At 42.9% G+C, this 25,047-nt stretch overlaps 1 protein-coding gene and 1 pseudogene across 1 annotated transcript in view; one reads left to right on the forward strand and one right to left on the reverse strand.

Annotated features, from left to right (window-relative positions):
• LOC147895950 (E3 ubiquitin-protein ligase APD2-like) overlaps positions 1-25,047 on the reverse strand; it is a 77,669-nt gene that overhangs the window by 36,658 nt on the left and 15,964 nt on the right. The window contains exons 2-7 of the mRNA XM_087382632.1: positions 5,021-5,127; positions 4,799-4,936; positions 4,462-4,555; positions 4,298-4,372; positions 4,068-4,150; positions 3,795-3,941 (exon numbers count right to left, since the gene is read on the reverse strand). Of these exons, the coding sequence (XP_087238758.1) occupies positions 3,795-3,941; positions 4,068-4,150; positions 4,298-4,372; positions 4,462-4,555; positions 4,799-4,936; positions 5,021-5,127 (644 nt within the window). The remainder of the gene's footprint in view (positions 1-3,794; positions 3,942-4,067; positions 4,151-4,297; positions 4,373-4,461; positions 4,556-4,798; positions 4,937-5,020; positions 5,128-25,047) is intronic.
• Positions 15,910-24,772, forward strand: LOC147895951 (uncharacterized; annotated as a pseudogene).

The following is a 25,047-nucleotide window of genomic DNA, read 5'->3' on the forward strand; positions in this document are numbered from 1 at the left end:
AAAATGGCTTAGTTACGAGGGGTTTAGCAGTATTGGTATTGGGGGGTATTTTAAGAACAAGATGGCTAAAAGAGGTACTCTAAGAGGGAGCTATGAAAGTCAGCCCTTGTTTCATTGTTCCTCCCATTTTTATGTAAGAGAGGGATTGGGGCAGAGTCTCTTCAGCAGCAGTCACAACAGCCTCTTCGGCAGCAGACCCCATAGCCTCTACAAGATCCATCCTCTAATGGGGACATATCAGCCATAGCCTCTACAGCACAGCCTCAACGATAGCCTCGGCATAGCCTTCAGTGGGACTCAGACGATTGAGTACAGAGGGGTATTACTAGTGATTTGTAGACCCCAGTAGAAAGAATGAAGAAAGTACGTGGCAAAAATTATGAGGTCCACAGTTCTCTCTCTCTCTCTCTCTCTCTCTCTCTCTCTCTCTCTCTCTCTCTCTCTCTCTGAGACTAGGTTGAGGGCACTATTGGAGTGAAACAAGGCTGCCCCCTCTCATCGACTCTTTTCGGGCTAGGTGGAGAGGGTTCACTTCTAGCTGACCTAATGGTGTAGATATTGTTGTACGCAGATGACATAGTCCTCATATCATCCTCGGCACAGGGATTGCAAAAACATCTAGAGGCTCTGGAGATGTTCTGCAAAGAGACAGACTTGACAGTTAACCTTGGGAAAACCAAGGTTATGATCTTCAATACCTCATGAGCAGTGTCCCGTCGCCATAGCTTCACAAGTCCACTTACACGGTTGATCCATTTTCCCAATCAGGTCTCTGTTGGGCTCTATCTGATTGAGATGCGACAACAAAGAGATATACTAATGCGACAGACCAGACACTTGTTATAGATTTCTATGCATCTAAGTCAGTTGCCGGCGAGGCTGAGGGAGAGGAGCTTGATGAGATGAAAGAATCATGGACTAGCACCAAGTTCCTTTTTCTGCAAATAAGGGAAAAAAATGTTGATACTCTAAAAACTCGAAGGTGGCTTACCAAAGGCATCATACTATCACTGACACCTACTTTGATGACGATGTCCTTTTTCTACGGTAAGTGTATGTGCCAGGTAGTTAGAAGTTGATTGGGATTGGCAATGCCAAGAAGTCCCATAAATGAAAATGGAGCTTGTCCGCAATTAGCCAAACCTCCACATGTAGCAATATTCAACAAGCATTACTCGCATTGGCAATGTGCTCTGCTACTAGACAGATGATGTCATTTTCGGAGAAATGATATTATGACGAACACCCACATCAAAGACAAATAAAACCGATTTGTCACCAAGACAATCCTAAGACTTCATCAATGAATGGTGAAGGTCCTCTTGTACCTCATGTCTACCATCCTTACACAGACTGGTTCCTCGTCATTTTTCTTTGGCTAAGCTTAATCTAACCCTTTTTACTTTTCAGAGAGGACAATTAAAGAATTTGTGTTAAGCAATACATGATCCCTCTGTCTTGGACTTCTCTACTATCTTGCCTTCAACCCACTTATGGTCAACTTTCAACTTCTCTGCATCTCTATTTCTAAATTTTCCTTCCTGAAATCTTCTCGTTCACTTTGAGGAGCTTTTTATTGACTGGTTTAGAATGTTCTTGTCTCAAATGTATTTCCCCCTTGAGCTTGCTCTTGCAGGTTTCATTCTACTTAATAGAAGTCTTTCTTGTCCTTACAACCGTCAGATCGATCTCATCCATTCCCAGAATGACCTCATGTCTACTTTGTGGTCTCTGCTACCTGAATCATGGATCAACTTGTGTACAATTCAAAGGATCCACCTGCTCTCCAATGGAACAAAGGACTCCTCCCAAATGGCACTGAGAAGCCTAAACTCACATGTGCATTCTTCTATGTTCCACCGGTGGAGAATGGAAGTGTTGCCATGCTCTAAAACACCATTCTTCTAGTCCCATCTCATCAATGTATAGGGTAGATCATGTGAAAAAGTGCAACTTTGAGTATGCCATTCTCCAACATTGTGTCAATGTCCATGGGAGCTTAAAGAGGTTGTGGCCTTGGATTTCTTATAAGGCTCTCCTATGTAGTGATCATATGGCACAAGTGCCAATCTATATCTGATTTGTGGAGATTGTCACCAATGGAGAATGGCAGTGGTTCCAATCTCAAGGTAGAACCTGGAAAGTAGCACTATGAACCCTAAACTTAGAACCTTTGCCATTCTCCTAGTGCCAATATGATCACTGGAATGCCACTACCCTATGCTCCTTTGAGGACTTGAACTCGAAAGTATCAATTTTAGTACTATGGTCCATAAACTATCAGTGTAGCCTGAAAGTGTTTCTTTTGTCCTTTCTCGAACATTGGAAGCCAGTTGCAGCCCAATCCCACATTTATTCCCACATACCAGCATACGCAAGCACGCGTGTTCGTGTGCCTTTCAAGTTCAGTACACGATTCTGCACTTACAGTTAGAGAGCAGGTTATATAGAGAGTGAGTAAGATCACTTACCTGCCACAGCAACATCATCGCCAAACAATACGATCATGTAAGCCTACAGTGGAGCCTCTAACCAAAGACAATCGGTCATAGGCTGATAACTCATCAATGTAGAGGCCAAAAACGGACGGACATAGAGGACAAAGTTCTATGACCCCCATGTGTGGATGATCTCCTCCATCCATTCTTTGGCAAGCCGCCATGAGCATGGAATACTAGCTCAAATACGAATATCCTTAGAACAGCAAGCATTAACTTTAGCTGGGCTCAGATCAGCAAGGTTGATTGGAGCTGGTTCAGAGAGAGCTGTTAAACCTCCACCAGAAAGATGGACCTTGTAGTTATCGTACCATACTTGATTGGGCTATGGCCTGAGTTGGCACTCTTGACAGATAAGTAGGCCTCTATTACTTGTGTTCTACAAGGACACAGATTTCCTATGCCAATGGTTGATGAGTCAATTCATGCACTCTCAATTTTTGGTTTGCATGGTGCTAGCAATTCCTAGATCTAAGCTCTGGTTCACATATTCGTATTGGCAGATGACATTAATGAAAGCGTCCCACCTCTAAATCTCATATTCAGGTCTGCATAAATGCCATGGCTCAGTAAAAAACCAAGTCAGGGTCTCTCTTTCATCAGCAGCCCAGGCAACCGCTATGTAGTGGCATGTGGTTGATGAAATGGATTCATGATCTTCATCACTCACAGGAAGGTTTGGCCACTCCCCCTTATCCTAACTATCAGAGGCACCAAGTCACAAATCCAGGAAAAAGGGGATAAGAGATCCCATAAGGAGTCAGGCATACACATCCATGTGTGTATCCACAGGTGTACACGCGTCAGTACATGTACGGACCCTTTCCAAAAGTGATGTGGAAACTGCGCGCCTGCTCAATGTGGTTTTCATTTATCTTGCATTAGCGTAATACGCATCTGTGTATTGAAAAATGCAATCCCCTACAAACTTCTCAATCTGCCAAAAAAATGGGCTTGCTCAACGGTAGACCTATCCAAACGAAACATCTGAGGATAAGGAGAAATGGACAGAATCAGAACATAACTAAAGAAGGTGCGAGAAGAAGGGAACCTCTAAATAGAGGCAGGGGATGGAGAGAAGAAAGAAAGATGCAGATTGTTCAGCATGTACACATACTAGCAAGCAACTTGTGTCTTAAAACTGTGCCCATGGGTTTGACCAAACACAGTTGAAGCGCCTCTATTCAACATATCTTATTTGATATATACAACAATATCCATCCTCACATCAGGCCAAAGCAAAATAACAAATATCAGAAAGTCAAAATCGACTGGGAAAAAGCAGCCGATGGATACCTGCGTATTCTGTGGTGTACTCAGGAGTAATACATCCGAGCCTAAAAAGTTTAGATGTACAGCACAGGTCGTAGATGTCAGATAGCATCGAGATTTATAGTTCTCTGTATTGTATACTTTACTTTCAAGTGAAATCTGTAGGGTCACCTGCTCTACAAAAGAAAAGTTCAATAAAGCATACAATAGCTCCAAAGAATCTGGAAAAATAATATCTGATTTTGATGCAAGTTCAGAGAAACGTCGGAACCAGTGATCAATTGAAATTTAAATCACCTTCACACTTGAGGACTGTATATTCCCAAGAGCAAAATAGAACTTGTGATCCTTTTCCACATCATGCTGAAGGTTTCCAAAACCTATCAATCAAGTACACCACAACAACAAAATCGTAATCTTTAAAATAAAGGAAGTATAGGAATAAACACAAACAGTATGGGCATATACAACTAAATTTTAGCAAAGTACAGCCCAGTTTGAGCAGAGAAGCTTCACACAATTATTACCTTTAGCAGTTTTCCAAGAGGCAACTGGATCAAAATTGCTCGGATCCAGAACCCACTTCTGCATGTTCTCCTCCCCTGTACACTGACATCAGATCATTCAACCTAGAAACCTATAGTGGGGATCTACACTGTTGAATAAAGTAGTGAAACACATTCTTGCTTACCCCGTATCACAACAAGCAGCACCTCCATGGTCGGATCTGAGATATTATGCTGTAACACTACATGGGAGCCCCTATTAAGCCAGAAGGCCCATTCCTGGAAATATAGCAATTAGAAAAAGAGTCGATCAGTCCTCGAAAGTGTAAAAGAGTTACGGAAATCAACACTGTAATAGTGGTAGAGCGCTGTGACATAAGCCCTTTGCCAAGTGCAGTCCAAGCTATACTAACATTAAAAGAAGCAATATTGCCTCTCTTCTGCAAAGATAGGCCTCAAATTAAAAAATCTGATGGCAATTTAGACAGAAAAACAATCTATGACAAAAAATCCTAACTTTACCTGGTGTTGGTTGCTTGAAACAACAGCATCATGCACCTCAGTCCAATCAATTTCTTGGTCTAATGCAGGGTTTGCTGAAAATCCATATACCACCGGTCCATAAACAACTGGGCTTTCAGCTTGTATTCTACTGGTAACCTGAGGGACCACAATGTATAAATGTAAATTGAGTGTGAGATTAAAAATTTTGCAATGATTGAGGCTTGGAGAAGAGATACTCACCGTGATTCTCTTGACAAACAAGGAACTTGCTGAAAATACACGGGAATAATTTTCCCCAATCTCCAGATTTTCAGATGCATAAAAGCTCAACAGCAACCACAGGGATCCTGTAGCATCATGCAAAACTCACAGTTCAGCTTGACCAACAAGAGAGAAAATTTATGTTCCTCAACAGAGACTATGTATGCTGTACTTGCATTGGCCACATTTTATCCAGCTTCAAGCCTTTGGAACTCTATAACTAAAAATTCAAAAGAAAGAAGATTCTAAAACGCTCAACGGTTTCACATGGTACACACCACTGCATACCCTTTCTATGATGGACATGGTATGAAGTAAATATTTAGACATTTTTTATCCAAGATTCCAAGGTAGACTCAGATGCAGCAGAACAAGAAGGTCATTAGGTTACAACAAGACAAAGAGGAGAAGTCACTAAAGCTTCAACGAGCTCAGGAAGAGAATCTTCATAAGCAGCAGCAAAAGTAGTTCATGTACGTGTGCCGAAAAAGGTAGCATCAATCAAATCCACATCAAAATAGATAGTGAGGAATATTTGTTGACCATGCATACATGTCCACAGCAGAGTGCAATTTTCTTCCCAGGAAACAATACCCTGTATATTGTTTTTGCAAAAACCCATACAATGATCGACTATCTGCAACGGCATTGACAAAAAGGGAGAGACCAGCTGTTGGCGGCCTGCTTCTCAGGGTTCCAACTCACTGCCTAAGGTAACCTTGGAGTAGGCCCTAACACCCAATGTGGTAGGCTATACAATAAGCAGATTCCTTGATCCATGAGAATGTAGAAGGCTCCCCCAAGCCAAGTCTTGTGAGAACCGCGCAATGCTCTACAGTTCTCCTAGAGCTCTGTGTGTGTGTGTGTGTGTGTGTGTGTGTGTGAAGCAGCCACGGACGCCGTACCTTTGTACGGACGCCGTACAGCCACGCCTCTCTTTCTCTGCGTTGCTCCGTCGCGTCTGCTTGCCCTACGCCATCTTCCCCGTTGCACAGCCGTACCACTCGTCCTTTTCCGTACATATAGTCTTGCTTGCTGCGTCAGCCGCCCTTTCCACCTCTGAAATCCGTACAGTCTTTACTCTCCCTGCCTCCTCCTTCATTCCGTACAGCTCGCACCTCTAGCCTGTTCCTCGTCCGTACAGCCCTTCTTTGTCTCCGCCCTTCCTTCAATCCTGCCCTGTTTCTCTTCATGGAAGATCAGTTCAAAAGCTACTCTCGCAAGGAGTCGACCCAGGACTCCAAAAGACAACAGGTTGATTTTTCTACTACAGATTCTGTCGACGCTCACTATGTTTTTGACATGCTTAAAGATGAATTTCAGTACAGCCGGAAGGAGTGGGCCAAACCTCCCCCGGCCATCAAATACAAGTTGAAGCTTCCATCATTGGTTGCTCCTCTTCGAAAATTCTCTCAGCAAGCAGTTATCATCTTCTTCCCAGGAAAGTTACCTTCAGCAAATGATGTGGCTCAGTGGGTTCAGGCATTGTTGGGAGGCTGCTTTGTTGAAGGGGTATATTTTGCTTCTAGGGGTTTTTATGAGGTGCACTTTTCGGATGCCTCATATCGCCAGCAGATTTTGGAGATGTCGCCCCTTTTCTATGGCAGACAAATGGTGCATGTCATGCCATGGTCGCCAAACAAAGATTACCACAGCCTCATTCGACATCACTGCCCCGTATGGGTTGAGGTAGTGGATTTTCCAGACTATATGAGGGCTGAGTTACCAAGTTTGGCAGCCACTTTGGAGCAAATTGTATGCCCACCCCGCCCTTCGGGTAATCGCAATCGCTTTTGTATTCTTTGGGATACAGATCACCCAACCCCTCCTTCCATTGCGGTAGAAGTGGAGGATGTTCCCCTTGGTGAAAAATATTTTGACTTGAAATGGGGAGTTTTTGCAGGTGCTTGTTTCACATGCCATAAGTTTGGCCACTTAGCCTCACAGTGTCCTGCAATTCTGCATCAGCTCCCACCCACATCTATTGCTCCAGAAAATACTCCCCCTCCGACTTATGCCCCGGGGTCTAAGGCAATGCCTACCAAACTGGGTGATGTGGCTCTCAAATCTGTCCCTTCCAAAGAAAATGTGCTTCAGGTTTCAGCTAAGCAAAAGGATAAGGGTAAGGGCAAAATTTCAGAATCTCATGTCTCTCCCCAGGGTGCCTGGCAGCAACCCAAAAAGGTATTTGCTCTCAAACCACGTCCACTACAATCTCGCCATTGGGATGCTTCAATTTCTACCCCTGGTCAGACCTCTTCCCCTGCTGACAGCCTTGCTTCTCAACTGTGGGTTGATGTGCTAAAAAGAGGCATCCCTGTATGTGATAATGATGAGGATCATAGAGCTAATGATCCACGAGCCCAGGTGGATGTTGATGTCATGGCTGAGGCCTGACAGTTTATACTCTATTCTGCCTTTTGGTTTGACTGTACATATCTTTTATGTCTACTTCAATTACTTGCATTACATACAATGTTCAGGGTCTTTGCAATGTCAATAAGTGGAGACTTTTCTGGCATTATGTACATAGAATGCATCCCGATGTGATCTCTTTACAAGAACACAACCAACACTTCTTGGCTGGCCAGCAAGGCCACTATGCTGGTTATGATATCTTTTATGCTGGTACAATGCACTTTTCGGGGGTTTGCATGCTGGTAAAACATGATATACAACCCACGGTGGCCTACAACGATCCTCAGGGTCGATGGATGGTGATCAGGTGCACCTGGCAGGCTACTCTCTATGAAATAGCATCTGTTTATGCCTCACAAACTTCTGCGACTAGAGCTCAAATGTGGGCTTCCCTCAAACAATATCCATGGCTTTCCAATGCTTTTTTGTGTGGAGACTTTAACAATTCGCCTGCCTCCCAAGACAATACTACTCATCGCTCTCACATGATCCCCACTGAGTCTCGACATTGGGAAGATATGCTCTCATCTCTGCATGCAGAAGATCTATGGCTCTCAACAAGGGACACAGATATGGGTTATACATATCATCACAATGCCTTTACTCATTACTGGGCTCGACTTGACAGATGGTATTTGCTGCATGCTCAGCAGTATGCTGATTTTACATGTACATTGCGGATTGATCACTCCCTCCTGCTATCTGATCATTTTCCAGTATGCTTGACATTATCAATAGCACGCCTGACAGATGATATGCCGTTTTTTGGTCATCGCCTGCTCCATGTTAATAGTGCCTACTTGCTTCATCAACAATTTCAGAACATGGTGAGAGTGGCTGTCCGTCCCCTCCTCTTACATGCTCAGGAGGATATGGATTTTGCTTGGATCAGTCTTGCTCATCGCTTACAGGCTGTTATTCAAGACTATGGACGGAGTTACATGGAAAACCTTAGGCTTAAGATAAAATGGGCTCAATCTCACAAGCAGCAAATGGATGCAATCAGTTCTCATAGGCAGCTTACTTCTTCTGAACAGGATTCTTGTGCTTATGCGGTTCATATCATCCACCAAAATGATCTTCGCAAATTAAAGAAGTGGCAAATCCGAGCTCGTATGAAACCCCTTTTGGATAAGGGCTGCTCCTCCAAAGCCTTTTTTTTAAGTCTCCATGCGGATAGGCGAAAGGAGGATATTTGCAGGATCAAGAAAGATGATGGCACCTGGACCACTTCCAAATCAGACTTGGAATTGCAATGTTCTAGTCATTTCCAGCATCTCCTTTCTTCTCAGCCTGATCATTTGACGCAAGTAAATGCAGCCAGGTCTCAATTCCTTATGCATGTTCAGCCCATATTATCTCGGGAACAGGCCCATGCATTGGAGCAGCCTTTTATGCTTAGTGAACTGGAAGATGCTTTGAGTCATCTACGCAAAAGCAGCTCCCCTGGTTGGGATGGACTGACTGTTGAATTCTTCCGTGCATTTTGGGGTGATCTCAAGAACACTCTCCTTCTAATGATCAATCATGCTTGGGCAGAACAATCTCTTCCTCCATCCTGGAAACATGGCCTAGTAAAATTGATTCCCAAAAAAAGGTTGTGTGAGACGATGGCTGATTGGCGGCCTATATCTCTCATGCCTGTCATTTACAAACTCATTGCTAAAATGATTGTCCTCAGGGTTCGCTTCCTCTTGCAAGCAAGACTTCATCCTAGGCAGTATGGGTTTGTCCCCAGAAGGCAGATCACTGACAATATCTCCAATGCCTTGCTTGCGATTGAGTATGCCAAATATTCTAAACAAGATGTTCTCATTCTCTGCAAGTAGACATTGCGAAAGCTTTTGATACTGTCCATTGGGATTTCATCTCTCAAACTATGCAAAAATTGGGATTTGGCCCTCGGCTCGTCCACATCATTTACTGGCTTTATTCTCACGCCACGGCACAGTGCTTGCTTGGTGGTGGGTTGTCAAGAACCTGGACTATGACTCGCTCAGTGAGACAGGGTTGCCCTCTTAGTTCCTTACTGTATGCCATTGCTACCCATCCATTACTCTTGCATATGGACTATCTGGCAGATACAGGACAGCTTCATGGCTTGCAAATTCCAGGGGCACAGTCATTTCTTGCACAGGCCTATGCTGATGATTCATACTTTATGCCAAGGAATTCTCAAAGTGATCTTTCTCGTTTGATGCATACACTGAATGATTTTGGCATAGCTGCTGGACTGCATATCAATTTTCAGAAATCAAAACTTCTAGCTTTGAAAGAAGCTGATTGGCATGCACTTTTTTGGCCAGGCCACATTATCTCTTCCCTTACTATTGTCAGACATCTAGGATACCCCATTGGCTGGAATATTACTCCGCAACAACAGCTCAAATGGGTGCTTCAAAAGATCAACAAGAAGCTGGAATACTGGCATTTGTCCACTTGGCCTCTACATGTTCGACTCCGAATAGTACAGTCCATCATTATGGCATATGTGCAATTTTATTTGCCTCTTCTTCCTTGGTCTTTCAAGCATTTGGCTTCCTATATGTCCCAAGCTATGGAGATATTTTGGAAAAGCAAATCTCATAAAAAAGCTTTGCAACTACTACCTATGCAGTCTATTTGTTCACCCAAGACTCATGGGGGGCTGAATATTCTCAATCTCCAGGTTCATATGTTGGCAAGAAAGAGCACTATGATTGCTGATTTTTTTCAGCAAAAACAACCATGGGCTATTGTGTTAGCAGCTATGTGTGGAAACATGGCTTCCCATGCATATGGGCATTGGATTACAGATCACTGGGAAGCAGTTTTGTCTTCCTTTCAGGGGAAAATTCCTGGTTGCCCTGTTTCTACTGCTTTTATTCATGATTGGAAGAGAATTCTTTCATATGCAAAATGGACAGGTGCTTCCTCTCATCATGGTAATTCTTTTCGATTGGAAAGCATCCATTGGAGCAAGGTGTTTGCATCGCCTCTCGCTTTACAGGCACCTATCAAAGCATACAATCTCATGAAATTGGGCATAAGATTTGTTGGTGATGTTGTGGATCAACAAGGCTATATACTTTCATTTCCACAAGCTTGCAGGACATTCTCCTTGGGTCTGCATCATAGATCCATTTGGAGAACACTTTCAACTATGTTGCAGCCATTTGTTCCGGTTCCTCCACTGTTTGCACAGGACAGATTAATGGACTGGAATTTGACTTCCATACCTCCTGCTACCCATACGCTCTCAATACACAATCTGACCTCCTCGAAGGTTTACAGATTTCTTCTTCCACAGCCATGGATTGACAAGCATGCCAACACTCTTTGGAATTTGGATAGGCCTTTATCTTGGTGGCAATCCCGACTCATGAAAATCTGGAAAGCCAAATTGCCATTGAAACAGAGGCTTTTCTTTTGGAGATGTATAGTGGGAGCCTTTTCCATTGGGGTGAAATTGGCAGCACGCCGCATTGCTTCTCCTTTCTGCCCCCGTTGCTTTCATCCCCACGAGACAGTTCCTCACCTATTATGGTTTTGCCCGCACTCTCGCACATTGATCACTCATGTCTCTCATTTACTGCGGCTTCGGTTCCCTTCTATCAGATTTGGGAAACTTTTCTGGATGTTTGGATGCCTCTCATCTCAGATGTCTCCATTACTCCTTTTCTTTCACAGGACTCGCTTTTGGGTATTATGGACCATTTGGACACAGAGACTGCATTCTAGGATGGGTCAACAGTTTCCTCAGGCATATATTTTCTTCAGAATGTCCCTCAAGCAATCCTTACATGACAGTCTTGCTGCAAGGGATTTGGATGCTACTAGCCTTGAAGTGTTCTCTACTTGTTTTTGAGTTCTTCTATTGGGCTCTCTTTCGGAGTTCATTGCTAGTGTGTGGGAGACTTCCCATATTGTAAATTTATGAGGATATAAATACAATGGATTTTACCAAAAAAAAAAGTGTGTGAAGCAGCCATGGAGAGCTCGTCTCCTCCCTCCTCCCTGCCTGTATCTGCATCTGTCCCTCAGTCCGCTGCTGTACCCTGTCCGTACACCCCTGCACCCTCTGCAAATCTGTCTGTACCCAAGCTGCAACCTCCTGTACGGCTTCCGTACAGATCTTGCAGCCTCCCATACCTGTTTTACAGCCTACTGTACCAGTTTTGCAGCACCCTGTTTATACCTCGTCTGAGCCTCTTCTTTCTCTGCCTTCATCCATACCCTGCCTGCATGCTGGACGACCTGCACAGCCGTCCGTACAGGCTGTACAGGCAACCGTATCTATTCACACTGCTGTTTCACCTCTTCCTGCGCAAAACCCTTTGCCCGTACAGCTTTTGGATATTTCTTCTGTACAGCCGGTCCTTCCTTTGCAGCAACCAACTTCTTCCCGGTCCTTCCTTGATGCTACTTCAACTGATTCTCCTTTTGTCTTCTCCGTTTCAACTCCTCCTTCTGCCTCTTCTCTTCCTGCATGTGTCTTTGTTCAACGGAAGCGAGGTATTTTGGCTCCTTCATGCTCTTTTAAATCAGCGAAGCTTGATCTCGTAGATGGCCCTTCTTCTTCCCTTCAGCTGGATCTTCTACGCCAATTATGTTCAGCCTCTATTACAGATGTTCCTTCATCGGGTTCCCCCTTTGTTTGTTCTTTGGATTCTTCCCTTTTGGTTTCAGGTCTTCGACAGGCTCAACAGTTTGGGGTCTGTCTCTACTTTATGGGTAGAGTTCTTTCTGCAGCTAATCTTCGCCGGTGGGCTAAAGCAGCAGTGGGTTCGGATTGTATTTCCTCCTTTGTCTTTTTGAGTAAAGGGTTTTATTATGCCCATTGTTCTTCAACTGATGTAGTGGAGCGATTTGTCACTCGTGCTGGTGTTCCGGGGGCTGGTTTCTTTGCTTATGTGATGCCCTGGGATCCACTTTTCGATCCATCTGCTACCCTTCTAACACACTGTCCGGTCTGGATTACTCTCAAAACATTGCCTATGCCTCTTCTTCAGCATCTTCCTACTCTTGCAACACTTTTGGGGAGGCCTCTTCATATTCCGCGACAGGAGTTCTTGCAATCTTCCCGTGATGTTCACCTTTGCATTTTGTGCGATATGATGCAACCCATGCCATCTACTCCAGATCTTGATTTGGGATTTGCCCATCCGATGTGCATCAGGCTGCACTTTGCATCTTTTCCCACTGCATGTTATCGGTGCCGACAGGTTGGTCATTTTGCACGTGATTGTCCTTCTACATCCAGGACGACTCCTGCTCCTTCAGCTGTCAAGGTTACTCTCCCTTCTCCTCCGGTTTTTGCTATGGCTTCATTGGAGAAGCGTTCTTCTACTGCTCTGAAGCACTACTGGAGGAAGGTAGATAAATCTCAGGTCAATCTTTCTCTTGCTAAAGAAGCTCAGGATTGTAACCCTGTTGTGCACCATTGGCCTTCTTCTCCTCAGGATATGGATGTGCCACTTGCAAAGGGGATCATACAAGATGCTTCACATGCTCTCTCTCAAGTTGATATCCCGATTGAAGCTGGCATGCTGACTCATGATTTATCTGATGCAGCTTTTTCATCCGATACTCCTTCAGAGAGTACAGATATTGATCCCGTTCTTATGACTGTGAAGACTATGTCAGAGTCTCTTTCTATTCAGGATACAGATGTTTCTTTTTCTCTGGAGTCTTTTCATCCTATGTTGCAACAAGTTTTTGACCCTGTGATTCAAAAATTCAGACTTCCAATTTATATTAAGAAGCATCACAAGGGCAAAAAACAGGTGGTTTTTATTGATGGTGCAGTCTCTTCACTGCATCAATGTTTACAAAGCAACAATCTGAAACTGGAGGATGTTGTGTTTGATCCTCCTCCAGTTTGATCTTGTAACTTTTTACTTGGCTGCCTCATGACTTTTGCTCTAAGGCTTTACTTGTAAATTTTTTCTTTGTACTTATTGGTGGGTTTTTACCTCTTTTTGGGGTTTCTCACACAAAAATAAAAGATTTCACTAAAAAAGTGTGTGTGTGTGATAATTTCACTATTAAAAAAAAGTGTGTGTGTGATGTGTGTGTGTCTGTGTGTGTGTGTGTGTGTGTGTGTGGCCACTTCATGTCAGGCTCAGAATAGTACAGTCTATTGTAATGTCTTATGTTCAGTTCTTTTTGCCTTTGCTACATTGGTCCTCCAGAGATATCTCAGCTTTTATGTCTCAAGCTATGGAGCTGTTATGGAAGACAAAAACTGCAGTGAAAGCATTGAGACTGCTTAAGATGGAAATGGTATGTTCCCCTAGGATGCATGGAGGACTTAATGTACTAAATACATGTACTTGCAAGGAAGGCAACTATGCTCCAAACCTTTTTCTGTCAAAAGCAGCCATGGACTTGTATGATAGCATCCATGTGTTAATATTTTGTGATTGCTGCTGTGAATTCTATGCAGCATTACCATTTTGTGCATCTACATCATCAATCACATTTACTGGTTTATACCAATTGCTCATCTCATAAAAAACAACATCTCTGCTCACTATAAACTTACGAGTAGAAAGGTTATAGCATCTATACCCTTTCTGCTATAGAGAATAACCAATAAAGATACACTTCTCAGCTTTTGGATCCAACTTGGATCTCAACTCATCTGGCACATGAACATAGGCAATGCAACCAAAAACTTTCAAATGAGAAATATCTAGTTTCCTACTAGTGTACCTCTCCTCTGGCGTCATGCCATGTATTGCTGCAGATGTATTGCTGCAGTGGGAGTTTTGTTCATTATGTAGACTACTATAGCAACCACTTCAACCCAATAATAATCTGGCAGGTCTTTTTTGTTGAGCATGGCACGAGATACCTCCCCAATATGCCTGTTTTTCCTTTCTGCAAGTCCATTTTGCTATGGGGTATGACTGCATGAATATTGTTGCTTTATGCCATGCTCCTATAGGAACCTTGCAAACTCATTTGAGAGGTACTCTCCCCCTCCATCTGACCTTAGGCATTTCATTTGCAAGCTTGTTTCTTTTTTAACCATAGCTTTAAATGCTTTGAAATGCCCAAACACTTCAATTTTCTTTTTCCAGCCCCTTTCATGGTGGCGGAAGAATCTCTGACTATTATGGAGGTGTAAAATGCCTTTGAAACAAAGACTCTTTCTTTGGAGATGCATGACCGGCACATTGTCAGTGGGAATCACACCTGCCAAACGTCACATTGCACCACCCACCTGTTTACGGTGTCACGCTCCTTCAGAGACTGTCCCTCATTTGCTTTGGCATTGCTCGTCTACTCGGAATCTTCTTGGGAAAATTTCAGATCTTCTTCACCTCCGTTTCCCGAGTCACATATTTGGGAAATTTTTTGGCTATTTGGCAGATTTAGGAGGCCTTTATCTCAATACTCACTCTTTCTCTCATGGGTGAGATATTGGGCTCTTTGGACAATCTGGGAAGAGCACAATTTGGCATACTTGGGCCGCCAGTTTCAAAAGTCATATGAATCTTTTAGAGCCTCATTGCGGCAATCTTTATATGATGCCTGTCATGAGGGTGACATGCATGCATCTTGCATTGAGCTTTTCTTTTTATGCTTCTGATCTGTGGGATACTCTCCATTTTTGGAGACTTTCCCTCTTGTAAAGTTATGACAATATAAATACAGTGCACTGGATTTTACCAAAAAAAAAGTGTGTGTGTGTGTGTGTGAGGAGCGAAGTGTGTGTGTGTGTGTGTGTGTGTGTGTGTGTGTGTGTGTGTGGTGTGTGTGTGTGGTGTGTGGAGCGTGAGAGAGGAGGTCGACGCAGAGCCAAGATCCCGTTCCGCTCCCTTTCCGTCCGTACGTATGTACGGACGACGTACGGTTGTACGGCGTTGAACGTACTGTTTTGGCTAATCCCTGCGACGCCTTGTCTGAACCAGTTGCTGTCCTCCTCGCTATCGAATTCTTCCTTCTCAACTTCCTTCTGTTCGTCCGTACATCTTTGCTTCTTCCGTACAGTTTCGTCCCTTCGTATCCCATCAGCCTCTCTTTTCCGTACATTTCTGTTTATATTCTCTGTTTCAGTATTTCGTAAGGGTCAGTCTTCTTCTTAGTATCTCCGTACAGGGCCTCCGTACATTCGTACGTCCCTTCCTCTTCCGTACAGCTATAGCCCCGTCGTGTCCCCTAACCCCCTCTGTTCCGTACAGTTTTGACAGTTTATCTGTCTCCATTTTCCGTACTGTTTTGTTGCCTATCCGTACACATGTACGTACCTCACTCCGGTGTTTCTCCCGTACAGTTTCAGCCAGCTTCTCCTTTCGTCAGTACAGTGCTGCAGCCATCTCTTTCTCTCTTCGTTTGATATTTGTTGAATCCCTCAGCCTCCATGGCAGAAGCAAACAAATATTATGTCAAGAGAGCACTCTCTCCTGAACCCAAACGACAAGCACGGGAAACCTCTCCCCCCATAGCTCCTTCTTCTGAAGATGCTTCATATGTGTTTGATATGTTGAATGAGGATTTTCAACAAAGTAGAAGGGAATGGATTCAACCTGCTCCGGAACTCACTTACAAAATGAAGTTGCCTTCTCTTGTGCATCCTTTGAAGAAGCTCTCTCAAACTACAGTGATCATCTTTTTCCTAGGCAAAATTCCCTCTGCTAATGATGTGGGACAATGGGTGAATTCTCTCCTAGGTGGATGCTATGTAGAAGGAGTCTATTTTGCCTCTCGAGGATTTTATGAAGTACATCTTTTGGATGCCTTGACAAAACAAAAGATGTTGGAAATGTCTCCTTTATTTTTTGGTCGTCAAATGGTGCATATTATGCCCTGGTCCCCTAATAAGGACTATCAGAATCTCATCAAGCATCACTGCCCAATATGGGTTGAAGTGGTTGATTTTCCAGATTACATGAGAACAGAGCTTCCAGGTTTAGCTATGACATTGGGACAAGTGATCTATCCTCCTCGTCCCACAGGTAATAAAAATCGTTTTTGCATCTTGTGGGATACTGATAGACCGACCCCCTCCTCTATTGCAGTTGAGATTGAGGGTGTTAACTTGGGAAAAAAATATTTCACTTTAAAATGGGGCATTTTTGCTGGAGCTTGTTTTTCTTGTCACAAGTTTGGGCATCTTGCTTCAGAGTGTCCCTCTATCCTTCATCCACCTCCTCCAGCAGCTATCCCTATGCCATCCAATAAAGGAGGTCAGAAGACAAATGTTGAAAAGATTGAAGTTAAAGGAGCCAAGCCTTCAATTCATACAGGGACCCGGGCCATTTCTGCTCCAAATAAGGATAAAGGAAAAAGCAAGTTAGGGGAAAATAACCCATCTTCTCATGAGGGATGGCAGACTGCAAAGAAGACGGTGCCCCTCAAGCAAAGACCTCTCCAATCTCGTAATTGGGATGCCTCTGCTCCTTCTCCAGGACAATCTTCTACCTCTCCAAACAACCCCATCTCAAAGGCATGGGTTAATGTAGTCAAGAAGGGTCTTCCCCTTTGTAAAGAAGATGATATTATCAGGGAATTGGATGCTGAGGGTCAGCAAGACCCTGTGGCAATGGCAGAGGCTTGAGGCCTCCTGTTCTTTTTTAGGACAGATCATCTCTTGTATATATTTTCATGCGTGCTTCTCTTAAATGTTTTTCCTACAATATGCAGGGCCTCTGCAACCAGAATAAATGGAGGCTTTTATGGCATTATATAAATACAACTCATCCTGATGTTGTGTGTCTACAAGAGCATAATCAGCATTTTTTGGCTGGCCAGCATGGGTTTTTTTCAGGATATGATATATTTTATTCAGGATCTGAACAGTTCTCTGGGCTGTGCATTTTAGCCAGACATGATCTGCAACCCTTGATAGCATATAATGATCTTGGTGGAAGATGGATGATTATCCAATGTATAATTAATGGAAAGATTTTTGAAATAGGATCTTTGTATGCTTCTCAAAATTCAGCTTCAAGAGCTCAAATGTGGAACTCCATCAAGCAATATCCTTGGTCTTCAAATGCACTACTTTGTGGTGATTTCAACAATTCTCCTCACTGGAAGGACAACACTACACATAAATCCCATATGCTGCCTTCTGAAATTCAGCAATGGTAACTTATGACATCATCTCTTCAATTTGCAGATTTATGGACAGCAACTCACCCATCAGTTATGGGATTTACATATCATCATAATGCTTTCACAGAATATTGGGCCAGCTTTGATAGATTTTATCTTCTTCATGCTCAGCAATATGATGAATATACATGTCAAATGCGGATTGATTATTCACAACAATTATCTGATCATACTCCACTATGGCTCATTCTTTCTTTTGGTATGCCTCTGGATGACTTGCAGCTCTCTTCAGTCAGAAATTTACAGGTTAATCAATCATATCTCTCTCATGAAAATTTCCAGCATATGATCAAATTGGCTTGCAAGCCTCTCCCACGCTCAGGAGGATCTGGACTTTGCTTGGACCTCTTTCATACATCGTATTCAAAATGTCATTAAGGAATATGGAAGATGGTACATGGCAGAAACCAGACAGCATATCCAGTGGGCAAAATCATACAAGCAGTATTTGGTACAGCTTAGTCATCAAAGATCTCTCTCTGATTCTGAGTAGCATTTATTGTCTTGTGCTTCCTCCATAATTGATGCCAATGATAAACGCAAGTTGTCCAAATGGCAGATCCGGGCCAGAGCTAAACCTATGCTAGATAAGGGCTGTTCCTCGAAATCTATTTTCCGGAACTTACATGCACATAGACAAAGCCAATCTATCATGAGGGTCAGGAAACCAGACGGCCTTTGGACCCAGACTCTATCTCAGCTAGAAAAACAATGTTTGGATCATTTCCAGCTTCTCTTTTCTCAGTCATCATCTTCTACACCTCAGGTTATTTCAGCCCGTAACAAATTTACTGCGTTTGTTTCTCCTATTGTCTCATTGCAAAAAGCCTCAATGCTGGAAATGTCTTTTTCGGATGTTGAATTGGATGAAGCTCTTAGGCATTTGGGTAAACATAAATCCCCTGGTTGGGATGGTCTGACGGTTGAATTTTTTGAAGCCTTTTGGCCTGAACTGAAGGGTCCAATTCTGCAGTTTATAAATGTAGCCTGGCAGCTTCAACATCTTTCCTCAGCTTGGAAGCATGGTCTGGTTAAGCTTGTGCCCAAAAAACCTCTATGTGAGACTATGGGCGACTGGAGACCCATCACTTTGATGCCGGTTATATACAAACTGATTGCCAAGATGTTGGTACATCGGCTAAAGGATATCCTTCATGAAGGCCTTCATCCCAGGCAATATGGTTTTGTTCCTAGACGGCACATACATGACAATATCTCTAACACTATCATCGCAATGGAATCTGCAAAATATTCTAAACAAGATGTGTTGGTCATGCAGGTGGATGTGGCTAAGGCTTTTGATACAATACAGTGGGATTATGTTTCTCAAATCATGTTAAAACTTGGTTTTGGTCCAAAACTAGTTAATGTCATATATTGGCTTTACTCAGATTCCACTGCTCAATGCTTTATTGGGAATCATTTGTCTGAGTCTTGGACTCTCGAACGCTCAGTTCAACAGGGATGCCCTCTCAGTGCTTTGCTCTATGCCATTGCTTCACACCCTTTGCTACTTTATATGGATCACATGGTTGATACTGGACAGCTAGAGGGGCTTCAGATTTCTGGTTCACGACCCTTCCTTGCACAGGCCTATGCAGATGATTCATTCTTCATGCCAAAGAATAGTCCTTTGGAGATTCGCCTCTTGATGGATACCCTTTCAGAATTTGGGCTAGCAGCTGGTCTTAAAATTAATTTTCAAAAATCAAAACTCTTGCAACTCAAGCATTGTGACTGGCATGCTATCTTGTGGCCAGGCCAGATTGTTTATCCTGAAAATATAGTAAGACATTTGGGCTATCCCATTGGCTGGAAAATCAGCAATAAGCAACAAATGTCCTGGGTGGCAAACAAAATTCAGAACAAATTAGAATATTGGAAGATCTCCACTTGGCCTCTACATGTACGGCTTCGAATTGTCCAATCTATTGTTCTAGCTTATGTCCAGTTCTATCTTCCTCTATTACATTGGTCATCTCGAGATCTCACTTCCTTTATGTCTCAAGCCATGGAGATTTTTTGGAAAACAAAGCTTCATAAAAAAGCTTTACGGCTGCTCAAAATGGATTTGCTCTGCTCACCAAGAATGCATGGTGGTTTGAATATAATCAACATCAAATTTCATGTGTTGGCAAGAAAGATCACTATGCTCAAGACATTTTTTGAACAACAGCAGCCTTGGTCTATCATGTTGGCAATTTTGTGTGGACAGATGAGCACTAATGTTTATGGACACTGGCTAGTTGATCCATCGGAAGTGGTGCTTGGCAAATTACAAGGTAAAATCCCTCGTTGTCCATTCTCTAATTCCTTGATTCAGGACTGGAAGCAAGTACTCTCTCACATCAAATGGTCTCCCCATCCTGCTTCTTTAGCTTCTTCACTCAGAATGGAAAGTATTCATTGGAGTGCTGTCTTTTCCTCTCCCCTTGATGTTCAACAACCCATCAGAGCTTACAATCTTATGAAAATGGATATCCGGTTCATTGATGACGTAGTGGATATGCAAGGAAATATTCTCACTTTTCCAGTAGCATGTCGACAATACAATTTGGGGATGCATCATCGACCCATTTGGAAAGCTATTGCTGATCTCTTACTCCCTCTGCTTCCAATTCCGACATTGAATGTCGGAGACAGGCTTCAAGATTGGCACCTTTGCTCTTCAAATACAAGCATATCCTCTAGGCCTTTGAATTTATTGACTTCTATACAGGCTTATCGTTTGATATTACCTCCTCCCTGGATTGCCCATCATGCTAATTCTCTATGGCATTTGAACAAGTCATTAGCCTGGTGGAAAGGAAGATTGCAATTGATATGGAAATTGAAAATGCCTTTGAAACAACGACTCTTTCTATGGCGATGTATTGTTGGTATTCTTCCAGTAGGGGTGAAATTGGCTCAAAGAAGGATAGCTTCGCCCCTTTGTCCAAGATGTCATCTTACATCTGAGAGTATTCCGCATTTACTGTGGTTTTGTTCATATTCCAGAGACCTTCTCGACAGAATCTCCTATTTCTTATCTCTCAGATTCCCAGCTCACAGGTTCTACAGGTTTTTCTGGATATATGGCAAACTATCAGCTTCTTTATCACAGTATTCTCTTTTCTTCCACTGGATCAGATACTGGGCTTTATGGACCCTCTGGTTACAGTGAAATCAAGCATACTTGAATTCTCCACTTCAGCAGCCATATGAGTTCTTCCGAGCCTCATTGCGGCAGTCTTTATATGATGCCTTACATGAGGAAGATTTAGATGTTTCTTGTATTCAGCTTTTCTTTTACTTCTTTTGATGGATAGGGCTTTGGCTCTCTTTTGAGCTCTGCCCAGATGTAAATGAATGTATCATAATATAAGTATCTTGGTTTTACAAAAAAAAAAAAAAAAAGTATGTGTGTGTGTGTGTGTGTGTGTGTGGGGGGGGGGGGCGAAATTGGCAGCACGCCGCATTGCTTCCCCCTCCTGTCCCCGTTGCTCTCATCACTGTGAAACAGTTCCTCATTTATTATGGTCTTGCCCACACTCTCGCATATTGATCACTCGTATTTCTCATTTGCTGCGGCTTCGGTTTCCCTCCATCAGATTTGGGAAACTTTTCTGGATGTTTGGATGCCTCTCATCTCAGATGTCTCCATTCCTCCTCTTCTTTCACTGGACTCGCTTTTGGGTACTATGGACCATTTGGACTCAAGGACTGCATTCCCGGATGGGTCAACAGTTTCCTCAAGCATATATTTTCTTCAGAATGTCCCTCAAGCAATCCTTATATGACAGTTTTGCTACAAGGGACTTGGATGCTACTAGCCTTGAAGTGTTCTCTATTTGTTTTTGAGTGTTTTACATTTGGCTCTAGTTTGGAGTCTAATGTCAGTGTGTGGGAGACTTCCCATATTGTAAATTTATGAGAATATAGATACACTGGATTTTACCAAAAAAAGTGTGTGTGAGAGAGAGAGAGAGGTGTGGCTCTAGCTATGGCGATTCCAGCCAGCCCTGCTGAAGATCCCGACCTGCCCCTACTGCTACCTACGGTCCGTTCTTCCTCCTGAGCCTGCTCGCTGTTACCCGCCACCTTTCTAGAGCTCCGTTTGGTCTCTTTTCTGCTTCGTTCTAGCCTCCTGCAGCTCTCTGGTCTCTTTTCCACTTCGTTCCAGCCTCCTGCAGCTCCCCATTTGTGTGTGTCCGTTCCCTCCAGCTCTTTGTTTCTGTGCCTATGAGCAAGATGATCTGCTCCACGTTTCCAGCCTATTTGCAGTCCTTACCTCTGCTTGTTGAAAATTCGTCACTGTTTCGCCATCCTGTCGTATTCAAAATGTCATATGGAAGATGGTACATGTCAAAAACCACACAGCATATCCAGTGGGCAAAATCATACAAGCAGTCCTTGGTACAGATTAGCCATCAAAGGTCTCTTTCTGCTTCAGAGCAGAGTTCATTGTCTTGTGCTTCTTCCATAATTGATGCTAATGATGAACGCAAGCTTTCCAAATGGCAGACAAGGGCTAGAGTTAAGCCTATGCTAGATAAGGGTTGTTCCTCGAAACACCATGTGTTCACACACTCATAACCTTAGCCTTAGGACTCTAGATATGATGCCATTACATCAATTTGTCCTTCATTCCCCCCCACAAATTGATGACCTCAACCCTAGCAATAGTCCATGGGAAACTTCATGGCTTGCCTACCTCTGATGGCAACACACATGATCCACAACCTAGTACTCACTCTAGTTGCATCAGCATTAGACTCATTTGGGAATCCTCATCCCAATATGATCTCACTCTGACTTTGGTTTGTTGGTTTACAATTGGGAGATAGACAATGACTATGCTTGGGAATACCCTTAGATCCAACAAGGTAACACATAAGACTAACAATCATTTGAGAGGGACATCCCAAGGCAGAGAACCCTTGTTGACCACACACACAAAAACATTCTAACTATACCCCCCTTTGATGACATATCTTGTCCTTTTCCTCCTCCTCTTCAAAGCTACCATAATGCCAAGTTCATTGTCATTGGAGAGGTTCTTGGTGTAGCCAATCTTGTAACTCCTTTGCTCTTTGTCCTTCTCCACCCTCTTTAATGTATCTTGTCCATATTCTGCAATACAAGATCTTTGTAGTCCTTCATCTTCTTTGAGTGTCCAAGCCTTAAAAACATTTTGTGAATCACATGGACTGAAGAGGGTCTTACCACTTGTCATGCAAGGGTAGTGTCTACTCTTTTACAAGAGGTGGTCATGATTGTATGGCAAGGTATAGTCAACCAAATGCAAGTACATTTCATACATCATGAAAGATACTAAAAACATAACTAAGGCATCTTCAAAATAAGAATCATAATGGTTGTAGTTGAAACCTTTGTTCCAATCATATCCATTGGAAATCATCATGCAAGTCATGATATATTCTTCCTTCAAAAAAGCTCTTGTCATAGTCAACCCACACTAGTCAACTAGTCAACTAGTCAACAAGATAGTATGACTTGAAATCCACTTCAAAGTATCATAACCTCAATATAAAAGATGAAAAATACATTCAACTAAACTTCAAAGAGCATTTTCACAACTGAAAATACAATCTCTGAATCTCTGATCTATACTTTAACTCCTCAAGCATCACCTTAGCATTTAGTGTAGCATCAACCTTCAAAAATAGTCTAGAAATGCTTGCAAAAAACAGAGGAACTTTGGAGGGTTGCTACCTCACTCCACAAAGCATCAAGTAGAGGGCATTTGCTGTGCAATCAAAGGTACTTGGAAGTAGAAGACTCAGTGCAAGTCTCAAACCAAATGAAGCTTCACACCTCCAGGGGCAGCATCATCTTCTCAGCCTCCAAAAACATGTCTTCTTCAAAACCCAACTCGTTTTTATTTAGTTTCTCCTCATTCCCTTGACCATTTGCCCTTAAAATTCACCAATAGGTAGTCCATAGGGTGGCCTAAGTGCACCTCAGACCGTTTTTGAAATGGTGGCTCCAGCAGGCTGTATCATCAGAAGTGGCACGGGATAGGGCGAGTGTAAGCACGAGTTGTAGAGTCCATAATCCTTCAATTCCTCTCAAGTGGAAGTGTGCCTTAACTATGGGAATCTACACCTGAAAGGGCTAGAGCAATGGTTTAGAGATGAAAGAGAACAAGCACTTGGAAATTTCATGGGAAGAAGAGGAAGAAAAGCTTCAAAAACTTCATGGTGAAGAAGATAATGACATGGCACTCAAGGAGGTCTCAAGGAGAGTGAACCAAGGCTCTAATACCACATGTTGGAGTTGCAAGAAAGATTCAGCAAGTAAAGCAAAAGAGAGAGTTTATTCAAGAGAGACAGGCCCAATATATCGGCTCCAGTTACATCCAGTAGTGACATCACATGTGAGCTCAGTAGAGCATCTAGATCCACAAATCTCTCAATCAGTTCCATGATTCTCTCAATCACACACCACACACCTAGATTCACTCAATCACACCTACTGACACCTATCCAAACACACCATGTGTTCACACACTCATAACCTTAGCCCTTAGGACTCTAGATATGATCCCATTACATCAATTTGTCCTTCATGCCCTATGGTCTCTCAGATGTTTTTTAATTGGAAACATATTCTTTCACTCTTGGCATGGAATGGAAGAGACTCTTTACAGGGTAACTCTTTGCGAGCGGAGAGCATCCATTGGTCGCGGGCTTTCTCTACTCCCTTGGCTTCACAGGATCCTCAACGCTCTTATTTTCTTAATTCAAAAGGGATTGCAATTGTTGCAGATGTTATCAATGATGATGACTTTATTTTATCTTTCCCTTTGGATGCTGCAAAATATGGTTTGAGCATGCACTATCATCCAGTATGGCAGGTCATTTCTCGAATGAGTACCGCCATTAGAGTTTCGAGACACGCTTCAAGATTGGACTCCTCTTCCTTTATATTCTTCTATTCGTCCTTTGAAGATGTCTCATATCACTGTCTCTTCTCTATATAAGGTTTTGTTGTCACCACCTTGGGTGTCAGACAAAACTAATCAAATTTGGGCATTGCATCGTCCACTCAAATGGTGGAGAAAGAGATTCAAGCAGATTTGGCACTCTAAGCTTCTTTTACACCAATAGGTTTTTTTATGGCGTGTTCTGCCAGGGGTTATACCGTCAAGACAACTTTTATCTTGCAAACGCATTGCTCTTGTTCTCCGTCGTCGGTGTTTAGCTCCCCAAGAATCTGTATCTCATATATTTTGGAATTGCTCGGAGACACAAAATTTCTTGGGTATTCTTCACGACAGATTGAGATTCTCTCAGGCTGTTTTTGGAAAGCAATTTTGGTTGTTGCGATCTATCCCAAACGGCCAAATTCTGTTTTGTTCTTTACCTGAGTTCACTACAGGTCACTCTGGACTCTCTAGAAAGCTAGAATTCGTAGAGTCTTTGGTGATCCAGTATTTTATACTTTCGTCTTTTTCTGTTGTTCTTTGCAACAATCGC

Source organism: Dipteris shenzhenensis, chromosome 12 (genome assembly GCF_047967505.1).
Source record: "Dipteris shenzhenensis isolate YYH24624 ecotype China chromosome 12, Dip_SZ_1.0, whole genome shotgun sequence".
Classification (NCBI taxonomy): domain Eukaryota; kingdom Viridiplantae; phylum Streptophyta; class Polypodiopsida; order Gleicheniales; family Dipteridaceae; genus Dipteris; species Dipteris shenzhenensis.